Raw genomic sequence first — 23,367 nt, forward strand, 5'->3', positions numbered from 1 at the left:
CAGTGCAGATCGGAGCTAGGCAGGCATGGTTTGTTAACTCTGGAGCCCACCAAACTTACACCAGTGAGCATGGAAGATTCTAAATAGAGGTTCCATGTCCCCTCTTAATAGATAGGCAATAGATCCTATCCTAAGTTTTATCCAATAAATGTGAAGGGTGCTTTAATTACAAGTATGCTCCAGTTGGAATGTCATATTTTTGTATTGTAATAAAGATGTTTTTTTAGTTTTTTTTTTTGCATCATAATGATTTTTATACTTAATAGTGGAAGGATATGCATTGACCTTTGTGAAAAAAAATACATAACAAAAAAATAACTAATGAAAATTAACTTTCATGGCCTATTATGTAATCAAAGTGACAATTCTGGTCTGTGTCATCATATTTCAGCCTACAAAGATGTTTTCCATATGTAAATATGTAAATATGACAGAACACGAATCTCCACTCCAATTTTTTCTTATCAAAGAAATATTTGTTCCTCTGCAGGGATGCAAATTAATGGCTGTGTATTCAGGAAAAGTTGATGGGCAACTCTTTATAGCTGTATAGCTCTTTATAGCCATACAGTTTAGCTTGCTCTTGTAAACAATCCAGCCAAGGCCAGTAACTACAAGTTCATCAGCAGGGTATGCAATTTCTTCTTCTACAAATAGTCTAATATATATCATGCATGAGATATATGTATTGTATATATTTATTTATGTATTTATGCTTTTTATATGAAGTATTTGTATCCATTAATATTTGTATTATATTTGTATCCAAAATATTTTACAATGTTTAGCATTAACAAATCATTATGTTTTGCAGTGAATTTGGTGAAATTATTGTCTCAATAATAATTTGCTGAAATTATTGTCTCAATAATCATGTTTTAAGATAGCTGTCATACAATCTTATTAAATAGGAAAATGTTCTAAGCCAAAAGCTTTGAATACAGCTATAGTTCCGGATGCCGTTGGAAACTTTCCAAACAATTCCCCCGTCTCTCTAATGCACCAACTGAAGTCACACCGGTAAAAAAATATCTTAATTTTATCAATTTACTGTTTACTGTTTTACACTGAGTTGATTGTCAATTGTTGTTTAATGATGTTGTAATGTACTTCTGTGTTAGAATATTTGAATGAAAAAATAATCATTAGATTTTGTTGGTTATTTCTTGACACATAGGCTATACTGGTCTACAGTATATGCAAGACCTAACTGAAAGCTTGAATAACTTTGATATCGTTAAGCCATATGTCATATAAGTTTTCCATTATGCAAAAAAAATTCTGCTTTTACATCTGAATATTTTGCCCAATAATGACACTTCCATTTGGTCCATGTGTTTGAAATTTAAGACTTTGCCTGTATTTCAAATCAAGGCCCACTGTTATATATACATACACATGAGCTTTTGTTTGGTCAACCAAGTCATAGTATAAAGAGTACTGTCTGGAGATGATTTTAAACTGAGTCAAAATGCTTGTCATTTTCCTTCAGATAAGTATTTTCACATTGTTAGGATTTGTTAACAAATCATCAGGCCTACGAGAGCATGAAGGGGGAATTTGCATGGTACTAGGGCTGTGGTCTATGTTAGTATACGAAGATGGGGTCTTAAACCAATCGGCCCCTAAAATGGGACATAATCAGTGGTTAAATAGCTATACCTGAGATACCTCCATTTTGGTGATGGTGGAGTTCACAATGTAAGGGATGCTGGAGCACAACACAGTGGGCAGAGATTAGAGATGAAAACAGTTTATTGTGGAACAATCTGGGGTGCGTTTCTAGAAAGCTTAGTTGTCTAACTTCCGTCACAACCTTTGTAGTTAAAACTGTGGTTCTTGGATTTGGTGTTTCTAGTGTAGAGGTTTGAAATATTGAGATATGCAATGGCTTTCACTAAAAACTATCTAACATTATTCCAAGCAGCTAGTCCTATTTGCAGTGTCCATTGCTAGTCCAGCAACACAGTTCAATAAATCCACTACAGAATAAAAGACTTTATTCCTTGGTTTCCGATATACAAAAGAGAATGTGAGCTGACTAAAACACTTATTCTAGTTGTTAATGAACTAAACGATTCCTAATAGAAGTAGCTAGAAGTTAGCAGTTAGCAGGTAAGAAAACCGTTTGCTTCCACAGCTTTCAAGATCTGAATCATTGAGACTTCCTTAACAGTGGACAGTGCCCTTGACCTGGTGGCAAACACACCTGTCATTGCCCCTCAGGAACAGAGAACCAGATGTGGGCGAATGGTGCGCCCTCTTTAGAGTTGACGCTTAAATACTCTCTGTAAAACAACTGTTTTAAATGTTCACATCAGGGGCATAGCTACCGACGGTGCAGACGGTGCGGTGAACCGGGGCCCAGGCGCGAAGGGGGGCTCATTTCCACGCCCCTGATATGGGCCCCCTCTCGTTAGTACTCGGGCTCATCGCGCAATATTGTAAATAAGCTGCGTTTACGTCGGCAGTTCTCGGATTTCAATATTTTTCTCTCACACTACGGTATATTCTTAATCAAGGATAGGCCACTCAGATGCCCTAACTATTAGTCATGGTGACCTTATTTTTTGCATTGTGTTTACGTTCAGATGTTACAACATAGGCTACGATATGAGTTAGAAATTTAAAAAAAAATACCTGCAACTTATTAAATTTCTTTATTTATTGTCCATTTTTACAAAGGAACAAGGCCTGCTGGGAATGTGGAAAATGTGTTTATCCCAATGATCTTACTTCCTGTCATTCGTGATTACATTACATTGTGAGGCTACTTCTGGATGTGTTGTAGCATAGTTATAATAATCAGCAATTAGTAAGCATAAAAGTGGCACAGAGAAGAGAAAAGAAAGACGAGAACAGGAGGAGACTAAATCCAAATGAATGAAACTGAATAGTTTTTTAAAACACCTTGAATGTTGCTGCTGGCGTTGATGCTAGCAATTCTGACGTAAAGTCCTACCTAAGGAGTAGGCTAGCATGGGACAAGAACGATTGAGTGGATTGGCAATACTCTCCATAAAGAACAGCAGAGCCAGGCAGTTGGGTTTCAACGATATATCATCAGTGACTTTGCTGAACAGAAGGCCCGTAGAGTAAACTTCTAATGGGTGAGTTACAGGCTGCTTTTTTATGGAGTAGGCATGTGTGAGGTGCACTTTCTGTGACCTTTTTGTGGAAAGCTATCTTACTGCTGTGCCACACTGTTAGGCTAAATTAAGCAATTGTGTGGTTATATTGTGTAGGCGCCACGAGTTGCTGTGTTTTCCTTGATGGCTATTTAATTGTTCTATGGCTATACTTTTATGTGTCTTTTCAGACAGCATCAGAGAGGCACATGCCTTTAATTTATTTCACTAACGTAAAACACGTCCGAAAGCCGGCTGTCGTAAAACTGTCAGACAGACATAACGTTTCCCCCCCCTTTCCCCAGGGAAAGACCCAATCCCATCCCTGGGAAATAGTTACAAAATTTAATCTGTCCCACTGGAACAAGCAGGAATATAAACATTGTAAAGAGAACACCAGACTAAAACGGCTGGAACGATGCAACCTGCAAACACTGTAAAACATGTGAAAACATTATCACTCTTATTACTCCACATAGTCCCCGAGATAGCCCGGTCTGACCCGGACGTGAGTCGGTGGCCTGCAGGGTCATCAGGGCCGGTGGGACATGTATTAGAGTTCTGTCTGTCCTCCAGGTCCGCTGCGGTAGGTGGCGGCACCCTCCGGAGGTGGCGGGCATGCCACCTCGTACCGTCGGACAGGCGGAAAGTAGCAGGGCCCAGCTGCTCAGTCACTTGCATGGGTTCGGACCAGAATGACCTGAGCTTATGGCCCCGTGTGGGTCTCCGGACCCTGACCCAGTCCAGGGTGGTGAACGCCGGGGTTTTGACCCTGTGAGAATGGTCAAAGCGCAGCTTCATTCTGTGCTGCTGTGCTGTGACTCTGTCGCGCAGTTGGCCGGATGACTGCCGCTGCACACCCTGTTGTACGCTTGATGGAGGGCAAGCAGGGGCTCGAAGGCGATCCAACGGCAATGACAGCTCCCGTCCCAGCATGAGGCGCGCTGGAGAACTCTCTGTAGTGGAATGTTGAGTAGCTCGATAGTGCAGGGGGGTTCGCAGGGGTGCTGCTGAGAATTGGAAGCCTTCTGCCAGGTGAGCTCTGATACCATTTTTCAGTGTCTGGTTCAGGCGTTCCACCCCCCCATTCGCCTGTGGGTTGTAGAAGGCAGTGCGTATCTGTCTGATACCCCGCTCAATGAGAAAAGAGGTGAACTCAGTGGAAGTGAATTGAGGGCCGTTGTCTCTGGTCACTGCTGATGGCATGCCCCAGCGGGTGAACAGTGTCTCCAAAAAGTCAATAACCGTGTGTGTGGTGACTGAACCTACCGAGACAGCCTCAGGCCATTTGGAGTAGAGGTCATAGGCCACGATGAGAAAGCGTGATGCGGGACGCCATGGAGCTCACCACAAATGTCCATCTATATATTCACCTTATTCCGCGCGCAAACATGGGGGGCGCTAGCTTTGCCCACATTGTCTCCGAACTTCCGAATGAGCAGTACATCCATTGCGATACATTGAGATAACAGAGCTCTATCGAGATGACTGGCATCATATGTTATGGGTCATCCTAAAGTTAGGAACGTTTATTTAGGATTTTGGTGACTTGAGACATTTCTGTTATACACCTTTCCAATCTGAAGTTTGGAAAACACTGACTTTGGAGCGGCTGTTCTGTAATGACTTTCTAAACTAGTTACCATAGTTACCAAACAGATAAGGATTTGCGAGTTTCTCCATACGATACAGCCGCCACTGCCACATCGTCTTCCCACTCTGTAGGGCTGAATAGCCTTGGGTAGCGAAGTACAATATTGCAGTCTGACCTCCTGATGGCATTTGTCGTTTTCCTCCCAAGTTAGCCTCTCTATCTTCTTCTGCCGTATTATCCCAATGAAGCTAACTAGACGTAGCTAGCCGACCGGAAGTTTAAAGACAACGTGGAATTTAAAAAAATGGGCGGGGCTGAATAAGGTGAATATGCTCCCAGGGCCCTGCTGGCCACTGCAGGGGCTGGAGGGGCGGGGCCGGTGGAGGGCCCGTCTTGCCACTCACCAGGCACGGCGTACAGTCCTTGACCATGGCTTCGATGTCCCCGTCTATTCCTGGCCACCAGACCACCTCTTGGCACCGCTGCTTGACCCTGACGACGCCCAGGTGGGCTTTGTGAGCCATGGCAAGCACCGGGGCCCGTAAGGCAAGGGGTACAACTGTGCGGCGGCCCCGGGCCACACAGTGATCGTTCCAGCAGAAAAGCTCATCCTTAAAGCGGTGAAAAGGTGTCAGGCTGGTAGGGAGACTGGAGGCCACCCCGAGTGGATGAAGGAGCGGAGCTGTGCCAGCACTGAGTCCTCCTCAGAGGCCTGCCGAAGCTCCTGCAGTGACACCGTTGCCTCCAGCGGAGAGTGGAGGAGCTGGATAAGGTCAGAGTCTGTGGTGTCCGTATTGAAGTCTGTGGCTGAGGGAGAAGTAACCGGAGTGGGTGTAGAGCGTGACAGTAGGTCTGCCACCACGTTCTCTCGGCCTGGCGTATACTGCAGTGTAAAGTTATATTCTTGAAGTCTCTCATACCAGTGATGGATGCGCAGGGGCCTGTGTCCTGATCTGGATGTAGCAAGCAGAGCTGTGAGCGCTTGGTGGTCTGTACAGAGAGTGAATGAACGGCCATACAATTATATGTGCCAGCACTCGCATGCCCAGGCGCAGGCCAGGGCCTCTCTCTCCCCCACTGAGTACTTCTGCTCTGCTGAATTAAGGGCCAGGGCCTCTCTCTCCCCCACTGAGTACTTCTGCTCTGCTGAATTAACCATTAAAGGAGTACCGTCACACCGGTGTGACGGGAATGTTGAGAAATGAACGTTCTAAAGAATATCTGGGTTCATGGAGTCCCGAAGTGTGACATAGCGTTTCCATGACGGCAGAATCACTGGATCTAAACAAACTTTCGAAGTGGCTTAAATAGCATTGAATGTGGACATGTGGCATCATTTCTAGCTAATAAATTGTTTTAAATGTAGGCTATAGCCATTTAAACGTGCTATACCTGCTAGGCAGCAGCTTAGCCACATAACACGGATTCCCTGGCAGGTGTAATAGTAAGAAACAAAATTCCAGTGGATATTTCACGTCTTCTCAAAGACTGGCGGCTGTTAAGAGTGACGTTTTTTGCCCAAAAAATAAAGACAAAACACGTCCGTGAATTTAAGGATTTTAAACGCATGCTGTAAAGTTACATGCAGGTCTCTTTTACGGAGGAAACCCATGCTAAAATAAAACTCTGTAGTCATGAATTTGATTGTGTTGGTATGAATATATGTTGTAATATGTGATTCCTACAGTGTAAAAAAAATATACTAACGTCTAAGAAACGTTAAAACGTCAAAAATTATTGAAATATATTAAGAAAGCCACCGCTATGGTGATTTCTAATGGTAGATTGATTTGTTTACATCCAGTGATATCGCTGCCTTGACAACGCTACGTCATGGCTTCGGGACTATTGAATTCAACATAGAATTTTAGAACCTTCAATTGTTGCGGAACTTAGAACGTTCAAAAACCTACACCTTTAATGGTTAAGGGCCCGTGAGGCAAACACCACCGGCCGCTCTATGCCGTCATGGAGCTGAGACAGCACAGCCCCGACTGCAAAGTTTGAGGCATCGCAGGTGAGAAGAATTGGGCTGGACGGGTCAAAGTGGGCGAGCGCAGGTGGTGAGATAAGTTGAGACTTCAGCTGTGTGATGGCGTCCGCACAGGCCGGGGTCTATGTCCATGGGGCGTCCTTCTTGAGGAGTAGACGGAGCGGAGCAGTAGTGTAATAAGACCAATGGAAAATCAAATGTAGCGATTTTCTAGGCTGATTTGACATGGAACTATACTCTCATTCAGGCGTAATAATCCAGTCACTAACCGATCCGTCTGCTGCGGTTTAACCTTGTTGCTGGAAGTTAGCCTACAGGGACTATTTTCAGGCGCTGCATGATATCGTTGTGCTGCTGTGCCCATGGTGTTCCTTGAATATTACGCTGGAATGAGAGTATAGTTCCATGTCAAATCAGCCTAGAAAATCATCACGTTTAATTTTCCGTTGGTGGTATTACACTTTCTAACTTGAGAGGAGACAAGTTTTAAATAGGAAAATTCCTGGAAATCTTAGTCACTTTTAAACGTGATGCTAGCAGGCGAGAAGCTAATGGTCTAGTCAGATTCAATGATCTATGCTAGGCTGGAGCTAAAACTGGTATCGCCAAACTCGGAGAACGGCTGTATGAACTGGAGAAAGGTAAAAATCATTTGTTTAACTCAAGGGGAGGTGGAAAATTAGTGTAATTCCCCAAATGGTGGAATATCCCTTTAACCGTGGCACCGCCTTTGGCCTCTGTTTCCGCCTCTGGCGGTCTGGAAGTATGAAATATAACTAGATTTCTCTTCATGAATATCTTTACAAGATGCAACATACATTTAAAATACTTTACACACAAATAAACACATGTGGCGAGTTGTTTATATGTTATTTTAAGAGCGCATTGTCAACAGTCATATTGGCGGGTGCACGCACCATCCTTCTATCATTCATGAACACACACTAGCGCACGTCCATGCAAAACATTACAAATTGCACGATTACAATGGGAAACATAATTAGAATAAAGATATTACGAAATACTGTACATCTCATGATGAGTAGTTATTCACCATCATTTGCAAATTGGTAATGATGGTTAAAAGTGATTAGGGGAGAGGCGCGAGACACGTATGGAGCACAGCTGAAGACGCACTGTCACGAGATATAAGCAACTCCTCTGCAGGATAAATGCTGTTTTATTCAGTCATTTGAGCAATATTAGGGTAAGTGTTGCTTTTTCCAGCCTATGTTTTCGATGGTAACCCATTGTCAGTCAATAGTGAAAGTAACTGCATATAACTGTCTTGTCGTTGACTGACACCATGGTGAAGTTAGTTTCACTTTGCCAATGTGTTCAAAATATAGAGGAGTGCAAATGCGTGAAGACTCTGCTAGGTTTTAGTAAAGCATGGTTTAGTGGAATGACTATTCCATACGGTCTCGCAAGCAGCCTCCTTCAAATGCGCCGTTGAATGTCAAAATACCGGTGCATTTATTTGACATCGCGCTTTGCGCCGTTAAAGGGAATTGGTTCAAGTGATGTTACGCCCCAAACACACCCATGACTGATTAGAAAACCTAGGAACAGCGCCATGCGCTCGACGTTTGATAACGAAAACCCTCCCAATGTGAACTGGACACATCCTACTAAATTTGAATAAGCTTTTGACGAGTGACAATGCACTTTTGACTGTCATGATAGGGCCCTTAGAGTGTGTTTATAATTACCCTAACAAGGAAACTTTTCATTTGCGAAGCAACTACATGTGTTGTTTAAAAAGCACACATTACAACAACACGTCATCAATCAACGACAACCAATTGTCAACAGCATACAATCAAAATGACCAGGATAAGGATGACCGTGAATTATGTATAGTGAGGTGTCCTTACAAGTGATACATAATAAATAAAATGTTCCATATGAAACAGACCTATGTGAAAAATCACTGGAGTTCTCCTCATCATTAGTCAACCATATTGATGCTGTGATTTGACATGAATGTACAGCTGCCTGTTGAATAATCATTACAAACTGTTTTCATAGGCCATACAATGCAAATATCATCTTATGAGTTGGAGATGGAGACAGTAGCAGAGAAGTTGAACTACCTGTCAATCAGGAGACGCCAACTACATGACCGATACACTATTCTGACCATGTTGCGAGATTTTAGACATCAAACAGACCCAGGGATGACAGGTAATATGATACAGTTTGGTTGTTGGGAGTAAATCAGCAATTACAATGGCTATATTTGAAAAAGGACGGATTGTAAATATTACCATTATTTCTCACTTTCATTGTCACACTTTCAACAGACACCAGGGAGGAAGCAGAAATTGAGGCCATTCAAAAGGAATTGGATATTCTATCTGTGAAAAAGAAAGACCTTTTGGAAAAACAAGAAAGGCTTAATCTAACACAGCATAGGACTGGTATACTATCATATTTTATCCCCATTTATACCCATTTATCATGTCTGTTGGAAAATGAGTTCAAATGATTTCACTTCTCATATCTATACAGTTGAAGTCAGAAGTTTACATACACTTTGGTAAACTCAGTTTTGCCACAATCGCAATCATTTAATTTAATACAGTGTCTGAAGGAAGGTCCTAAAATACAGGTACAGATATGTCCCCAGTTGACTGTGATGTTGTAAGTATATACTGGTGTGTCTTGCGTAGCTCTGCAGTTCACCAAATTGCAAGATGTAAAAAAGTGGACCAAACTCCTGTAGATTGCCATCTTTGAATATAGTTGTCTTTTTTATATATACCGTATTTTCCGGACTATAAGTCGCACCGGAGTATAAGTCGCACCAGTCAAAAAATGTGTCATGAAGAGGAAAAAAACCTATACAGAAATATGTTGCACCTGAGTCGCAGGACCAGCCAAACTATGAAAAAAAGTGTGACTTATAGTCTGTTTATAGGATGTTTATTACCCCTGATAAGGCATTGTAATCAGTTAGTGCATATGTGTGTGTGTGTGTGTGTGTGTGTGTGTACACGTACGTGTCTGTCCGCCTACATGACATAAATACTATCGGTCTAATATACTTCAAATTTTCAGGGCTCACCATCTCAATCTCCCTACTTGCTCATCCAGACCTGGTTCAGGATGTTGATTTTGGAATTAGCTTTCACTTTTTTGCACTCTGCTGTGCAGACATTTAAGTTTAGGTTGTTCCCTGCTATTTTCCGGGATCCATGCCTGAAACACCTGCACATGAAACGTGGCCCCATTAGGCTAATAGACCTACGGTATAAGGGTGGTTCTTGGGGGGCGCTGTGGCGCAACAGGCTACAGTGTTCATACCATGAATTGTTCCAAGTGCCCACGGTGACCCATGTTCGAGTCTGACCAGCGGTCATGTCCCGATCCTACCCCATCTTTCTCTCCCACTCCCTTCTAGGGGGCGGTGGTAGTGTAGTGGTTAAGGAGCTGGGCTAACGTGCAGTAGCCTGAAAGTTGTCGGTTCAATTCCCGGCTTCCACCGTTGTGCTCTTGAGCAAGACACTTAACCCCAAGTTGCTCCGGGGACAATGTAATCCCTTGTAATATAGCTGACACACAGTATGTAAGTCACTTTGGTCAAGAAGTGTCTACTAAATGTAATGTAATGTTCTTCCGCGCTTCTGAATTCCAGTCTAGTGCTTCACGGGAAGGAGCCGATCATTTAGAGAGGGAGAAGGATCACCAGAGCACACAGAGTTGGGTTTTGTGTTGTTTTTTATCATGGTGCACAGCAGGCTAATGTTTTGATGGGTGCCTATACCATCTTCATCAGAGTCCATGGTATAGACACCCATCGATACGTTGCTGTGCACCACGATAAAAAAACAACTAAGACCTATTATAAGAGTGTTTTTGAACCCAGTGAACCCAGACAAATCTGTCGGCACATTAACTTTGGTCTACAGGTCTGTTTGACTATCTTCCCACTCAAGCCGATTTCGGAGTCACAAAAAACCCAGGAACCAATCACAGCCCCTTATCTAGCTTTATATGATGACAGACAAAGGATTATAGTTAGCAGTGTTGTTGAAAACTACCAATGGCTGCACTGATGGTGTCAGTGTGGTGACACAGATGTTTATTTTCTTTGGAGTTGAGTAAACAACTGCATTTAAAAACAAGAAAGATATATTTGCTGTACTTACAAGAGTTTAATATTAGGGCTGTCAATTGATTAAAAAATATAATCGAATTAATTACATACTCTGTGATTAATCTAAATTAATCGCATGCATCCATTTTTGCTATGAACATATCTTAAAAACAAGTTTGGCAGATGAGTGAATCAATGAACAGCCAAATCAACATTATAGACTTAAATGTGTATCTCTTTTTAATCAACTTAACCAGGGATGCCAATAAATGTGGAGGGCGCTGTAAGAACCAACACAAACACACAAACAGGTTTGTATCTACACACACACACACAACGTTTTTTTTTTTATTTGGACACAAAAGTTCTAAGATTCTTCACAATTACTGAGTTTATTGAAAAACTAGAAGCTCATTGTATCAGGCAGCACTTGGGGGCCCAGAAGGTATTTAGCGTGACAGTAGTTAGTCTCAACAGCCGTCTCGTGCAGCTTTTATGTCAAGCAAATTTAAACAGAAGCTGAATGATTTTCACACAGATTTTTACAAATGGTGCCTGGGCTACTTTGACCATGGTGTACATGTATGTTAATCATGCACAGGGAAAAGACCCTCCCATGGTAAGAGCTAAAATAGTTATAGGAATTTCGGCAGAAGGAACCCACCCATTTCATGCTATGCGAATGCACAAGGTGTAGTTTCCCAAAAGGTTATAGAAACTGCAAAATTGTAAATGTCCATAATAAAAGGCACATATACTTGCCCACATGCCATATCCTATTCTGTGAAGTGCTAACTTTCTGTGTGTTATTAACCGCCCAATGGATGCACTGGGAATACCCTGGCTATATATGACAAAATAGAACAACGACAGAAGGAAAGGACCAAGTACTGCCCCCCCCCCCCCCCCCCCACAATTAAAAAAAAAAAAAAATTATAATAATAATAAGCTTTATTTTTATAGCACCTTTCATACACAGAATGCAGCTCAAACTGCTTTACATTTGGAGCATGTAACACAATAATAGAGAAGTCAGTCATTATCAGTCATTCCTCTTCGTTGCTGTGGTTGTTTATGATCCAATCAGCATATCATATCAGAAATCATATATTCTAGATTCATTAGATAGAAAGTGAAATATTTCAAGCCATTTTTTGTTTTAATCTTGATGATTATGACTTAAAGCTCATGAATCACTAAAAATGAGTATCTTAAATTATTAGAATTAAAAGGTTGTACAGAAATAAATAGAATACTTTTTGAAATAAATTATATATATATATACAATACAGGCCAAAAGTTTGGACACATCTTCTCATTTCAATGCGTTTTCTTTATTTTCATGACTATTTACATCGTAGATTCTCACTGAAGGCATCAAAACTATGAATGAATGCAAAGTTATTTGGCCCACAGATGAATATTTGTCAAGTTATGGCTTAATATGGTATTAAATTTAAAAAAAATAGCAACTTTGAAGAAACAAGAATATAAGACATGTTTTCAGTTATTTCACACTTTTTTGTTAAGTACATAATTCCACATATGTTCATTAATAGTTTTGATGAATCTACAATGTAAATAGTCATGAAAATAAAGGAAACGCATTGAATGAGAAGGTGTGTCCAAACGTTTGGCTTGTACTGTATATACATATATGAATATGTAACGAAGTGGAGAGATAGTCTCCATTCAATAGAGAATGTGTGCACATTACATTCTTACCGACATTTTTAATCAAAGCAGAAGATAGGAAGCTATAACTATTCAGCCTGTTCTAGCCTATATGAAGACAGGCATACTAAAATGTGGGGCACGGGGAGCAGCGATAACATCACTGCCAAAACTCGATCGGCTCGGGTTTGATTCACGAACTCACTGTTGCGAGTCTTTGTTGTTAAAACAAGCTTAAATTGTCTGCTAAATACCAACAAACTATATGAGTGCAATCTAACACTATAGAAAGAATAAATCACCTGTAGTTTACATTAGTCTGTGTGTGTACCAATTATATTTTCAGATTCAGAGCGGAGATAAACTGTCTAGCGTAAGTTATAAACTTGTTATTGTTGTTGCTTTGTTCCATGTTTAGGTTCATCCCATAACATCGGTCACTCACCAGACTCCATGAAGACTACAAAAGAAAATCCAGACTTTGGAATATGTTATATAGAAACTCCACCTGATGCCCCTGGTAAGTTTTGTGTAATTTCTAGTCTTTTCAGGAACCATGCATTAAAGGTAGGCTAATGCACTAACTTAAGGCTTCTATATACTCCCAACCTGTAGCGCGACAATGTGACGACACAGGAGCGCCGTAACCATTTATACTCGTGCGTGGTGGTCACGACCAAAGATTCTAGAGCGGAGCGCTCTAGAATCTTTGGTCACGACACTAGTTGCAATATTCTCCTGAACAAAGGTGTCGCTGTTGTGAAAAGGCTATCGCTACCTACGATACACGGTAGAAGAAGCTGTCAGAAGTATTGCCGTCAATAAACATAGACATAATATACATAGATGCTGCATTGGCTGCTGGAAACAAGAAATGCGGCCGCCATCTTGGACCGGTCATACTCGGTTGTTGGGTAGCAGCAGAAAACACAAGATGACGGCACTGTGCAGCATGTTCCTGCTCAAATCGGCGGACCATACTCGGGGGATTTACTTTTTACAAGTAAGATTTAACATTACCGTACTATTGGTTGTATTTTGTATTTTCGAACAATGTGGCCTGTATCATAGCTACATGTATGACCTTTGCAGCAAAAAAAAACGCGTGAAAATCTGTTAGGTATTCAGTGAGGTATGAATAATTTAATGCGCTGACAGCTCATTGCACCAGCCAAACAGATTACACTGAGTGGAGTGGATGACCGATCCAAGATGGCGGCTCCACGTCTCGTCAGCGCTAGTAGGGAGTAGCGGTCGATGCAGCGTCTATAGTATATTATGTCTATGTCAATAAATCCAGAGAATGTCTAATAAGGGGAGAACTGCCACTCTCTGAAAACTTCCGGTTTCTGAACTGGTTGCAGTTCCTTCTGTGGTTCCACATGAGGGCGCTCGTCCACGAGTGCAGAATGCATGGAGGTCTATGGAGCTGTACCCCTCAAAATCCACTTTTCTCGGGATATCATTTTTTTTCAAGTAACTTGAATATTGTATTCGAAAGGGGAGGCAAAGAAAATACACTTGGTGGAGTATTATATTTTTTAAAGTCACTTAATTGTTCTAAAAAGCCTTTCAAACGTGTCAATGATGTCACTCATTAGCACAATGCTAGCGTGTTATGGGCAACAACGACCCAAACTGTAAGAAATCAAAAGGACATAAGTACTCGTTCATTCAACTTTTGACCTATAACCCATGTTGAAGTTATACAAACTACAATCAAATCTGAGATTTGTCAACAACAATCAGGTGAAAGAGACAAATTTAGCCGTCTAGCTCCATTGACTCCCATTCATTCTGCACTCATGGCGATCGCCCCCAGTGGAAATCTGGTGGAACTGCAACCAAAATTCGGTACAATGGGACTTAATATGGAGTGGCCAGGCTCTCCGCAGACGGGCTCTGATAAACCTCTGAAGTTCGCCTACAAAAAAGCTGCCATATTTGACATCCGGTATCTGGCAATTTTTCCTATGGGAAAATAACATGGGGATTTTGAATTATCGCACCTGTTAAACTCTCGCGGGGATGAAAAAGTCTGAAATGCAGACGTTTTCCTGAACACACTTTTGTCCTCTGCCTTTGAGTGGATACTCTGATCTCCAGTACGTGAAGGCGGCACACTTAGATTTTTGCTACCCCAGAGATAGGTAGTTAGCTTCAATTAACAACCGGATCTTCTTATATGGGCAAAGATGGCCGTTTTGGTTCTTTTTTGTAGGCGAACTTCAGGGGTCTATGGCAGTAAAAAACACTAGCTAGCCTCTGTGATGGTGCTTCAGACTTTGGTTGCTGCTATTCACAACTACCATCATCATTACCATCTAGTTTCCAAGTGCAGATAGATAGATAAATAGATAGATGGATATATAGATATACTTTAGTCATCCCGAGGGAAATTTTTAATAATTTAAACATTTTAGTTAGCTGGCTAGCTAGCTAGCAGCTGGCTGAGTTTGTGTAATTTCCTAAAGTGGAAAGAGATTTTGTTCAGGTCTAGCTACCCGGCCAAAATCCTGGCGCGCCAGAGAGATCTACGTCATTTTGACGTCACGTTACCGGTCGGGAACGTCGAGTATGTAGTATGCTTTAGGGTGACCAGACGTCACGGTTTAACCGGGACAGTCCCGATTTTGAGATGCGTGTCCCGAGTCCCGACAAAAGCCTGTCGGGACGCTAAAATGTCCCGGTTTACACCAACCACTATTAAAGTGTCCTGGTTCTCAGAGATTACATAGCTGACATGGTCTTATTATAGCCTGATCATTAACTAAACCCATGTAAAGAGACTGTAGCCTAAAGCCTAAGACTGTAGCCTAAAGCAGTCTGCATAATCTTTGCAACCAACGGTACAATGTATCCATAAACATTGTTGCAATGCCTCTTCATATCTGCCTTGTTTTAACGGTTAGGCTATGCTACGACAATGTTAAAGAGAAAGTCATCATTCTCAAAATGACTGTGAGTTAAATGTTTTCATGCATGTCTGGATAACGGGTGAGCAATGTTTAGGAGACAAACAAATGACTTTGCACTCGTGTTTAGGCATAGTACAGGGCCTTTTTCTCTGACTGAAAGTGTGCAGAACTTGTGCGTTTACATAACAATATTTAATACATTTTCTCAGAGTTGACACCGCCGAACCCCCTATAACTTTTGGGCTTAAAGAAAAAATGTCTGTCTGTCTGAGCTGCCGCATGTTCACATTAAACGCAGTCACGCACAAAGTGTCCCGGGTTTAGTTCTGACAAATCTGGTCACCCTACATTAACTGCAAAACAGTCTGTCATAAATCACGCAGGACACATGTTACTGAACTGGTGGTTTACTTAAACCGGAACTGTTGTGCATGTCACATACATGTCAGGGGTCAACCAATCAGAGATCAACTTCTCAATAATTCAGATACTATCATTACATCTCCCCCCTTTTTAAGATCAGTTATCACAACTTACATAAACAAAATTTCTGACTCAAATCATCAACTAACTGAATTGAACGACTGCAAATATTACAACATAAAATCTTATTCAGTGCACTTTGGAGGTGGCTCATACGGAACTACAGGTGGACAGGCTTGGAATGGCTTGAAGATGTTTAGGATTCCTCCCGAACTCTCCATGGTCTGTTGTGACGTAGTAGGACCTTGGCTGTTCGGCCTGACGACTGACAACACCTTTGGTTGTCCACCCCTTTCCCCATCAAGCTTAATCCGCACAGGGTCACCTGGACATAGTGGTGATAAGGATCTAGCTCCATGGCGTCTGTTGAAGAAGTGTTGGTAAGATGCTTTTGCTTTTCGATCGTTTTCTTCCACACTTTTCAAATCAGGCCATTTTGGCACCAGATTACTTGCCAATGTTGGCACGGTAGTCCTGAGGTGTCTTCCCATAAGCAGCTGTGACAGACTGCAGCCTCTGGATGCGATAGGGGTTGCTTGGTATGCAAGGAGAGGCAGGAAAGGGTCATCCAGCTTTAGTATGGGAGATTTTATCTAATTTGCGGGCGTCAGGGAGGCGCTATGATATGCGGAAGACTCCCGGAATCTTCTGGGATGTCTGCAGAAGGCCACTGGAAGCATCTTCCCATCATGCTCTTTGAGCAAGGCACCACCTATCCTGTAACTACTGGCATCAGTCGTGACGACAGTTGGCTTTTCCAGATTGTAACAAGCTAGTACTGGGGCTGTGGCCAACATCTCTTTCACTTTTGTGAAAGCAAGCTCCTGACTCTTATCCCATCTCCAGACTGCATCAGCTCTAAGTAGCTGATTCAAAGGCTGAAGCACGGTAGCACTGTGTGGCAGGTAACAGCAAAGATAATTGATCATGCCCAGTATGCGTTTCAACTCAGTCTGATTTCTAAGGCTTACTGAGATCGCGAATGGCAACGGACCTTGTCCGGGTTCGGACTGCCCCCCTCTCCACCAAGTCTTGAATTTCCCCTGGGGATAGAAAGTATCTATCTATCTATCTATCTAAGTCGATGTCCGATAAAGCTCAGCTCTTTTTGGCTGAAGACACATTTTTATTTCTTCAGCTTTAGCCCTGAGGCCTGAATGGTCTGCAGCACCTCAGCGAGTCTGCGGTCATGTTCGTCACGGGTGTGGCCGTACATCGTCCATAAAGCAGCACACCCCCTCAATGTTCCAGAGCAGCTCAGTCATTCGTTTTTGAAAAAATTCAGGAGCACTTGTGATTTCTTTCCCACCTAATGTTGCTAGTCTCAGCACGGATCTCGGACTGTCTCTCTGACATATCCGCTTGGATGAAAGAACATCACCTCCAGCTAAACCTCTCTAGGACTGGTTTTCCCAGCTAAACAAACCATACATCAACATCACAAGGCATCAAATTCAGGCATCAAATTCAAGTCACTAATGCTTGCATGAAAGGTGATTGCTGGGTCTGCACCCAACTTACTTAAGTGCTCTCATAAAGGCTTATGTTACTCCTCAGCCACTGCACTACTCCAAGGAATGTCATCTGGCACTGCTGCCCCCACTCCCACAGCATTCCTGACTTTTTTCATCTATGGTCCCCCAATGGTGGAACGATCTGCCAAGTCCCATCAGGAGAATACCTCCTCCCCTAGCCTTTATTCAAAGTTCACTCCTATCCTTTAGTATTAGTATTGACAGATGCAATTGTAATTCCTAGCTATAGTCTCCTCTGCACTGTAGCTTAAATGTCCTTCTATTGCTGTAGCTCTGTAGCTTAAATGTTAGAATGTTTAAATGTTGTTCTATTGCTGTAGCTGTAGCTCTCTCGATCTTAAATGTCAAAATGCTTAAATGTTATTCTATTGCTGTAAGTCGCTTTGGATAAACACATTTGTCAAATTAAAAAATGTAAATGCAAATTACAACTAGCAACAAAAGTGATTCAGTGATTCCTTCTTCTCCATTTAATGTACATGACTACATAAGGAGGTACTCATATTACAAATGTTGACTCATAAAGAGAACAATAAAGCCAACTGTATATATTTAATGCAGCCCCCAAGGTCATCATGGATGTAGAGGAACTACCTCCTTACCCTGCTAAAACACAGTGTCCATACTGCCACGCATTTGTGACCACAGAAATCACCCACACAGTTGGTCCTGTCGTTTGGCTGGTGTGCACAATGACTTTTCTGGTTGGGTAAGTTAAATGAATGCCTTGTTTTCAGTTGCTTGGAGACCTTGGAGGTTTTATGGGTTATCCGAGGTGTATATGTGTTTTAATTCCAAAACATAATCAGTTAATTAATCTGTATCACTGTCTTTTTCTCACTTTGTCTAGTTGTGCGGCCGGATGCTGTTTACTTCCTTTCTGCATCAAGAATTTTAAAGATGTGAATCACAAATGTCCAAAGTGCCGTAGTTTTCTTCACACTGTGAAAAAATTATGAGGTATGAGGTAAAATTATGAGGCCCAAGCAAGAGTCATACTTCTGGAACATTTCTCTGAATGATCTGATATGGATGAGAGTGCTGTTCTTACACAACGCTGAAAGAAGACAAGGGTTCTGTCTTCTGTCCTTCTCTCAAAGAGGGACTGTGGAAACTTGAAGTAAAACTTCATTCTGATGGATAATTGGATCTTGATAATTCACTTACCAGCAGGTATAGGAGTTGGCGGGTATAGAAGCCTGTAATGGCTGACCTGCAGAATGGTATTGCGCTGTGTGGTTATGAAAAGATTCATTGTTGCCTCTAAAGGTGTTTAACAATAAGAGTTTTGTCTGCAACATCTTGATGAAGATTACAATACTGTCATTTCTTGCACAGGCTGAAGCAGTACTAGCCTACATTTACACAATTGTACAATTGTTGCCGAGAGGCATTCCAGCCTACGAATTTAATAAAAAAAAAAAAAAAATAACTCAATTTAGGCTACTGTAGGCCTATGCAATAAGGTTTCTGTTACAGCACAGCGCACATTCAATGAATGAATGGAAGCGGATGCCTTGTCTCGCAATAAACAGCAGGTGGAAATCCCGACACTCTTTCAACTACATGAAACTTAACAGTGAACCATCAAATACCCCGCAGATTTTAGTGCCCAACAGTCCCAACATTTAACAATATAATCAAACAGTCTAAACGTAAATTAAATCCCAAACCAAACCGAACATCTTCTGCTTTTGATAGCCTACCGGTATGACGCTCCAAACAAAACACGTTTCACAATAAAACGCACGCAAGAAATAAAGGCCTGCCTCGAATACAAGCTTGCTCCAAATAAAGGCCTGTGTGCCAGCCATAATTTGAAGATTTACGAGTCTGTCTCCTAAACATTCCTCAGCCGTTATCCAGACATGCATGAAAACATTTGGAAAAAAAACTCAGCCATAGGTTATTTTGAGAATGATGACTTTTTCTTCAGCATGGTCCTAACCGTTAAAACGAGGCAGATATGACTAGGCATTGCAACAATATCTACAGAGATACACTGTAAGGTGGGTTGCAAAGATTATGCATTGATTGCATTGCATTCTCCACATTTTTAGCTACATTTTCATGTACCACATCTGTTCAGTGTTATGCCCTTGGCCCTTGTTTTTTTCCTCTTCATGAGGCATTTTTTGACTGATGCAACTTATACTCCGGAGCAACTTATAGGGCTATATCTTGCACTCTAACGCAATTGACTTCTCGCAAATCGCTTTGTGGGCGGATCTTGGGCGCTGTCTCTATTTTACTGGCGGAATATTGACTGTTGCGCCCAACGCAAATCTAAAATGGGGTGGTCTGTAGCAGCTACATTATTCATGGGTGTGGTTTTGGCGTAAAATGCAATAAACCAATCAGAGCGTCATCTCACATTCCCTTTAACAACAGGCACGCTTGTTCCATAGCGGATTGCTATGATTTATGATGGCGGATTTGCCAGGCGCAACCAGGAACGGTTTACAGTGCTATAGTCAGTTGTCAGTTGTGCAACACTTTGCTATTGATTTTTCCTCTTGACAAAATGTAATACAGAAATGTCACTTTCCGATGTTTTGGGATCACTCTCACTGAATCACGAGCTTATGAATGCATGGTGATATTTTTGCAATGTAATCTAACATTACCTCACTATAGACAATGCAGATCTGTCAGATAAGCTCTCCTCTCCCGTGCTGCTGCTGGGGCATTTGGGTTAAATGGAATAGGCATGCAGTTCGTCTCATTAAGTCCTCTAATATTTCCTAATTTATCTCATCAACACATCCGTGATTCGTGGAAATGTGTTCGCAACACAGGCGCCCAAGCAAGCGCTCCTGCAGGTGAAAGCTACGGCTGTACCTTACCAACAGGCAACTAGAAACACTTTCCAAGTTGACCTAACTTTCCAACTCTGCACAGTATCCCATTAACTGCATGACAGTGGGCTATTTACAATATTTATTTTATGTAAAGTAGAGTTTGTAAACACGTTATCATCAACTTAATGCACTCACAACTTTTGTTTGAGCAGGAGAGAGAATAACAATGAATGGACGCAGCAACTACAGAAATTGTAGCGAAGGCTACTTGCTGCTTTCTTTTACTGTCTATGGTTGCTGGTTAACAGCACATAATAAGCTTATTTAAGCGAATTCACAAACTCAAGACTTCAAGGCCACCATGGATATAAAACATTTTTTGAAAACAACGAAAGGATGGAGGCAACATAGCAAAGTTTTGGAGTTATTTCAGATGGGCTACAACAAGGTACGCAAATTTGTGGTGCTTGTAAAAACCTTAGCGCAGCTGGAGTAATGCTTATAGGCTGATGTTAAAGCGCATACGATGTTTAAAGCCATACGTACACAACGGTAAATTGGAACAAAACTAAAGGTAACTTTAGCCTTTATAGGGCTGTATAAAGTTGTCCAAATTAATAGGTCGTAATTAGGCGTTGTTGTTGTAAAGATATTGCATGTAGATGTACTATATAGGATACTAAATTTTTAGTTGACCAATGCATGAACAAAGCCGGGAAACGGACAAATATTATCAAGGCTTTGAATGTTTCCATCTGTGCACAGGGTGTCTGTAGATCGGTGTGCATAGCATTCATTTCTGCAGGCTTGTGGCCATGTATGCGCCCTTAAAATAGCATCTGAATTCACGCCACTGACTTTAGACCAGGAGGTTCCTGGTCTGTGGCGGAATTGTTTTCTGAAACTGCAAAATATCAACAGGGACCGTTTGCGCCGGAACACGCCCCCTCTTTTTGCTGAAACGCCCCCGTGGGCGCACATGTACCTGTGGAGGGAAAATTCCAATATGCGCTGACTGCAAAATAGGAAAGACAAAAGCGCGAGTATACAAAGTCAATTGCGCTGGTGTGCAAAATAGAGCCCATAGTCCGGAAAATACGGTAATTAAATAAAACTATAATTATAATATAATATTAAACATAGTTAATATTATAGACTATTGTAAGTTGTAATCTAGAGAAAGGTGACACACACCCCAAGACATTTTTGAGCAATGCACTATGTGGCAGGCCAAGAGGATTTTATCTGACCCTTCTAGTGTGCTGAACGTGGAATATGTGTTAATGAACTCTGGAAGAAGATACAGAGTCCCTCTTTGTAAGCACAGTAACTATAACTATTAATTTGTCCCTCAGCCAGTTAAACTTATCAATGGCCAACCCTGAGGGACATATAGCCTTTCCACCGATAGAGAACCGGTTCAGTTCCTGTTCGTGAACCAACATTTTCACCGTTTGGAGCATTTCGACCAAACAAAAACGGTTCAGAACGTGGTACCTTGGTTCGGAGCTGGAATCAGAAAATAGTTGTTTTTTCCTGTGAACTGGAGTGGGCGTGTCATTCTACCGTTCAGAAGTTGGTTCAGAGGGGAGAAGGCTAAAGCGAGAGTTTTCCATCCATATCAACTGTTGCGTATGAGTAAACAAAACTAGTCAACTAGCACTACACTGCATACATTAATAAGCAGTTTAGACAGGTAATTTCTGCCATTTTTACGGGACAACTGTTCATATCATTCTCCCGTTTATGCATCTCATTAACTTTTGTTTTGCATGCAACACCTTGTTGATGACGCACCCTTGGTTCGGTTCAATACTGGTGGAAATGTGGGCTGGTTCACTAGATAGCACCAAGGTTCAAAGAATTCTGAACGGAACCGGTTCAAGAATGCGTTCTCTGTCGGTCGAAAAACGCGGTCCATAGAGAGTCAAGAGGAAAATCCACTAGCCTGGGTGAACTCAAGCAAACCTGTTAGCAAATTTTCACGCTTAGTTTTCATGGTGTCCATAATGCCCTATAATATACACAGTATCCCCTATTGTTCTACACAAGGAAATGCATTTCCTTAGGAACAGTAATGTGATGTCGACTTGCATCAATACACAAAGCTATGTTGCTTTGGCAGAGGTCTGTGTACTTAGAATGCCCTTCACGTTATCATTATTGTGCTTTGAGACTGTGATAATGTAGTAATGTTTGTAAATGTTAATGTAAGATGTATTTATTGTGTTAAATCTGTGTCTAATGTCTGTTTGAGGCAGCAGGTCTCCTATGGGAAACAATAAAAATACCTTAAGGGCCTGTGTCCAGTCCACCAATCCTTTTTTTTGTGGCGACAGCTCCCTCAACCTCATTTTCAGAGCGCTTCGGTCAAGTGTTAATTGTTGGTATGTTACCAAAATCTTCTGCCAGCACGTCTTTGTGGAACGTTGTCTAATGCTAACCAAAGATTCTAGAGCGGAGCAGTTTAACTTTAAGAATAAACAGCAATGCTAATCCAAGGTAGGCCTACCTAGTCTAGTTTTATTCCATAAATATATTGTTTTTATAAACATGCCACACATGTTTGTCAACATCGCAAACCATGCGGTATTGGATTTTTAAAAAAGGCATTCAGAACTTATTTGATGATGGTGGAGGTTATTGTCCAATGTTTATAACAATACCAGTGGTATTAAATGGTTCCTAGAGTGTTAATGAGTGTACATATTGTGAATGTGGGTAATACAGTGTGATTTTTGAATGTTATTGACTGAAATATCAGAGGCGGATAAACTGTGTTTACTTGCGTTAAGCCTCCACTCAGTGCTCGAATTACATGGGAGCCAGAGGGAGCCGAGCTCCCATAGAGTGAGGACTGGCTCCCATGAAAACAACAAAGTCAAAAATCTGAGGGGGTCTCTCATATCTGAAGGTGTCTGGCATTGTAATTTGATCTTAAACAACGCTCATTATCCATCCCTGTGCGATCTCTTACGTTAAATTAAAATAGGCTACTACGGGACGTAGACCTATACGCTTTTGAACGCAGCATGACACTTCACCACCACAGCACTCGCAAGTCCGAAGACGTCACCCTGCTTTGATGCGAGTGTTTTGTCTATTTACATAGGCGTTCATTGGGCTAGCCTACATGGGT

General features: G+C 41.7%; 1 protein-coding gene across 1 annotated transcript; it reads left to right on the forward strand.

Annotated features, from left to right (window-relative positions):
• The first annotated feature begins 556 nt into the window (after positions 1-556).
• LOC143101727 (uncharacterized) lies at positions 557-22,520 on the forward strand. Its single transcript, XM_076264890.1, has 8 exons — positions 557-630; positions 912-1,020; positions 8,747-8,902; positions 9,022-9,138; positions 11,075-11,128; positions 12,910-13,011; positions 17,989-18,136; positions 18,278-22,520. Exons 3-8 carry the CDS (start codon positions 8,755-8,757, stop codon positions 18,384-18,386), a joined length of 678 nt encoding a protein of 225 aa, XP_076121005.1. The 5' UTR covers positions 557-630; positions 912-1,020; positions 8,747-8,754; the 3' UTR covers positions 18,387-22,520.
• The last annotated feature ends 847 nt before the right edge of the window (positions 22,521-23,367 follow it).

The sequence above is a fragment of the Alosa pseudoharengus genome, unplaced genomic scaffold (genome assembly GCF_046254945.1).
Source record: "Alosa pseudoharengus isolate Yale_2024_CS ecotype anadromous, Long Island Sound unplaced genomic scaffold, YU_APseudo_1.1 YU_APseudo_1.1_scf_4, whole genome shotgun sequence".
In the NCBI taxonomy this organism is placed as follows: domain Eukaryota; kingdom Metazoa; phylum Chordata; class Actinopteri; order Clupeiformes; family Clupeidae; genus Alosa; species Alosa pseudoharengus.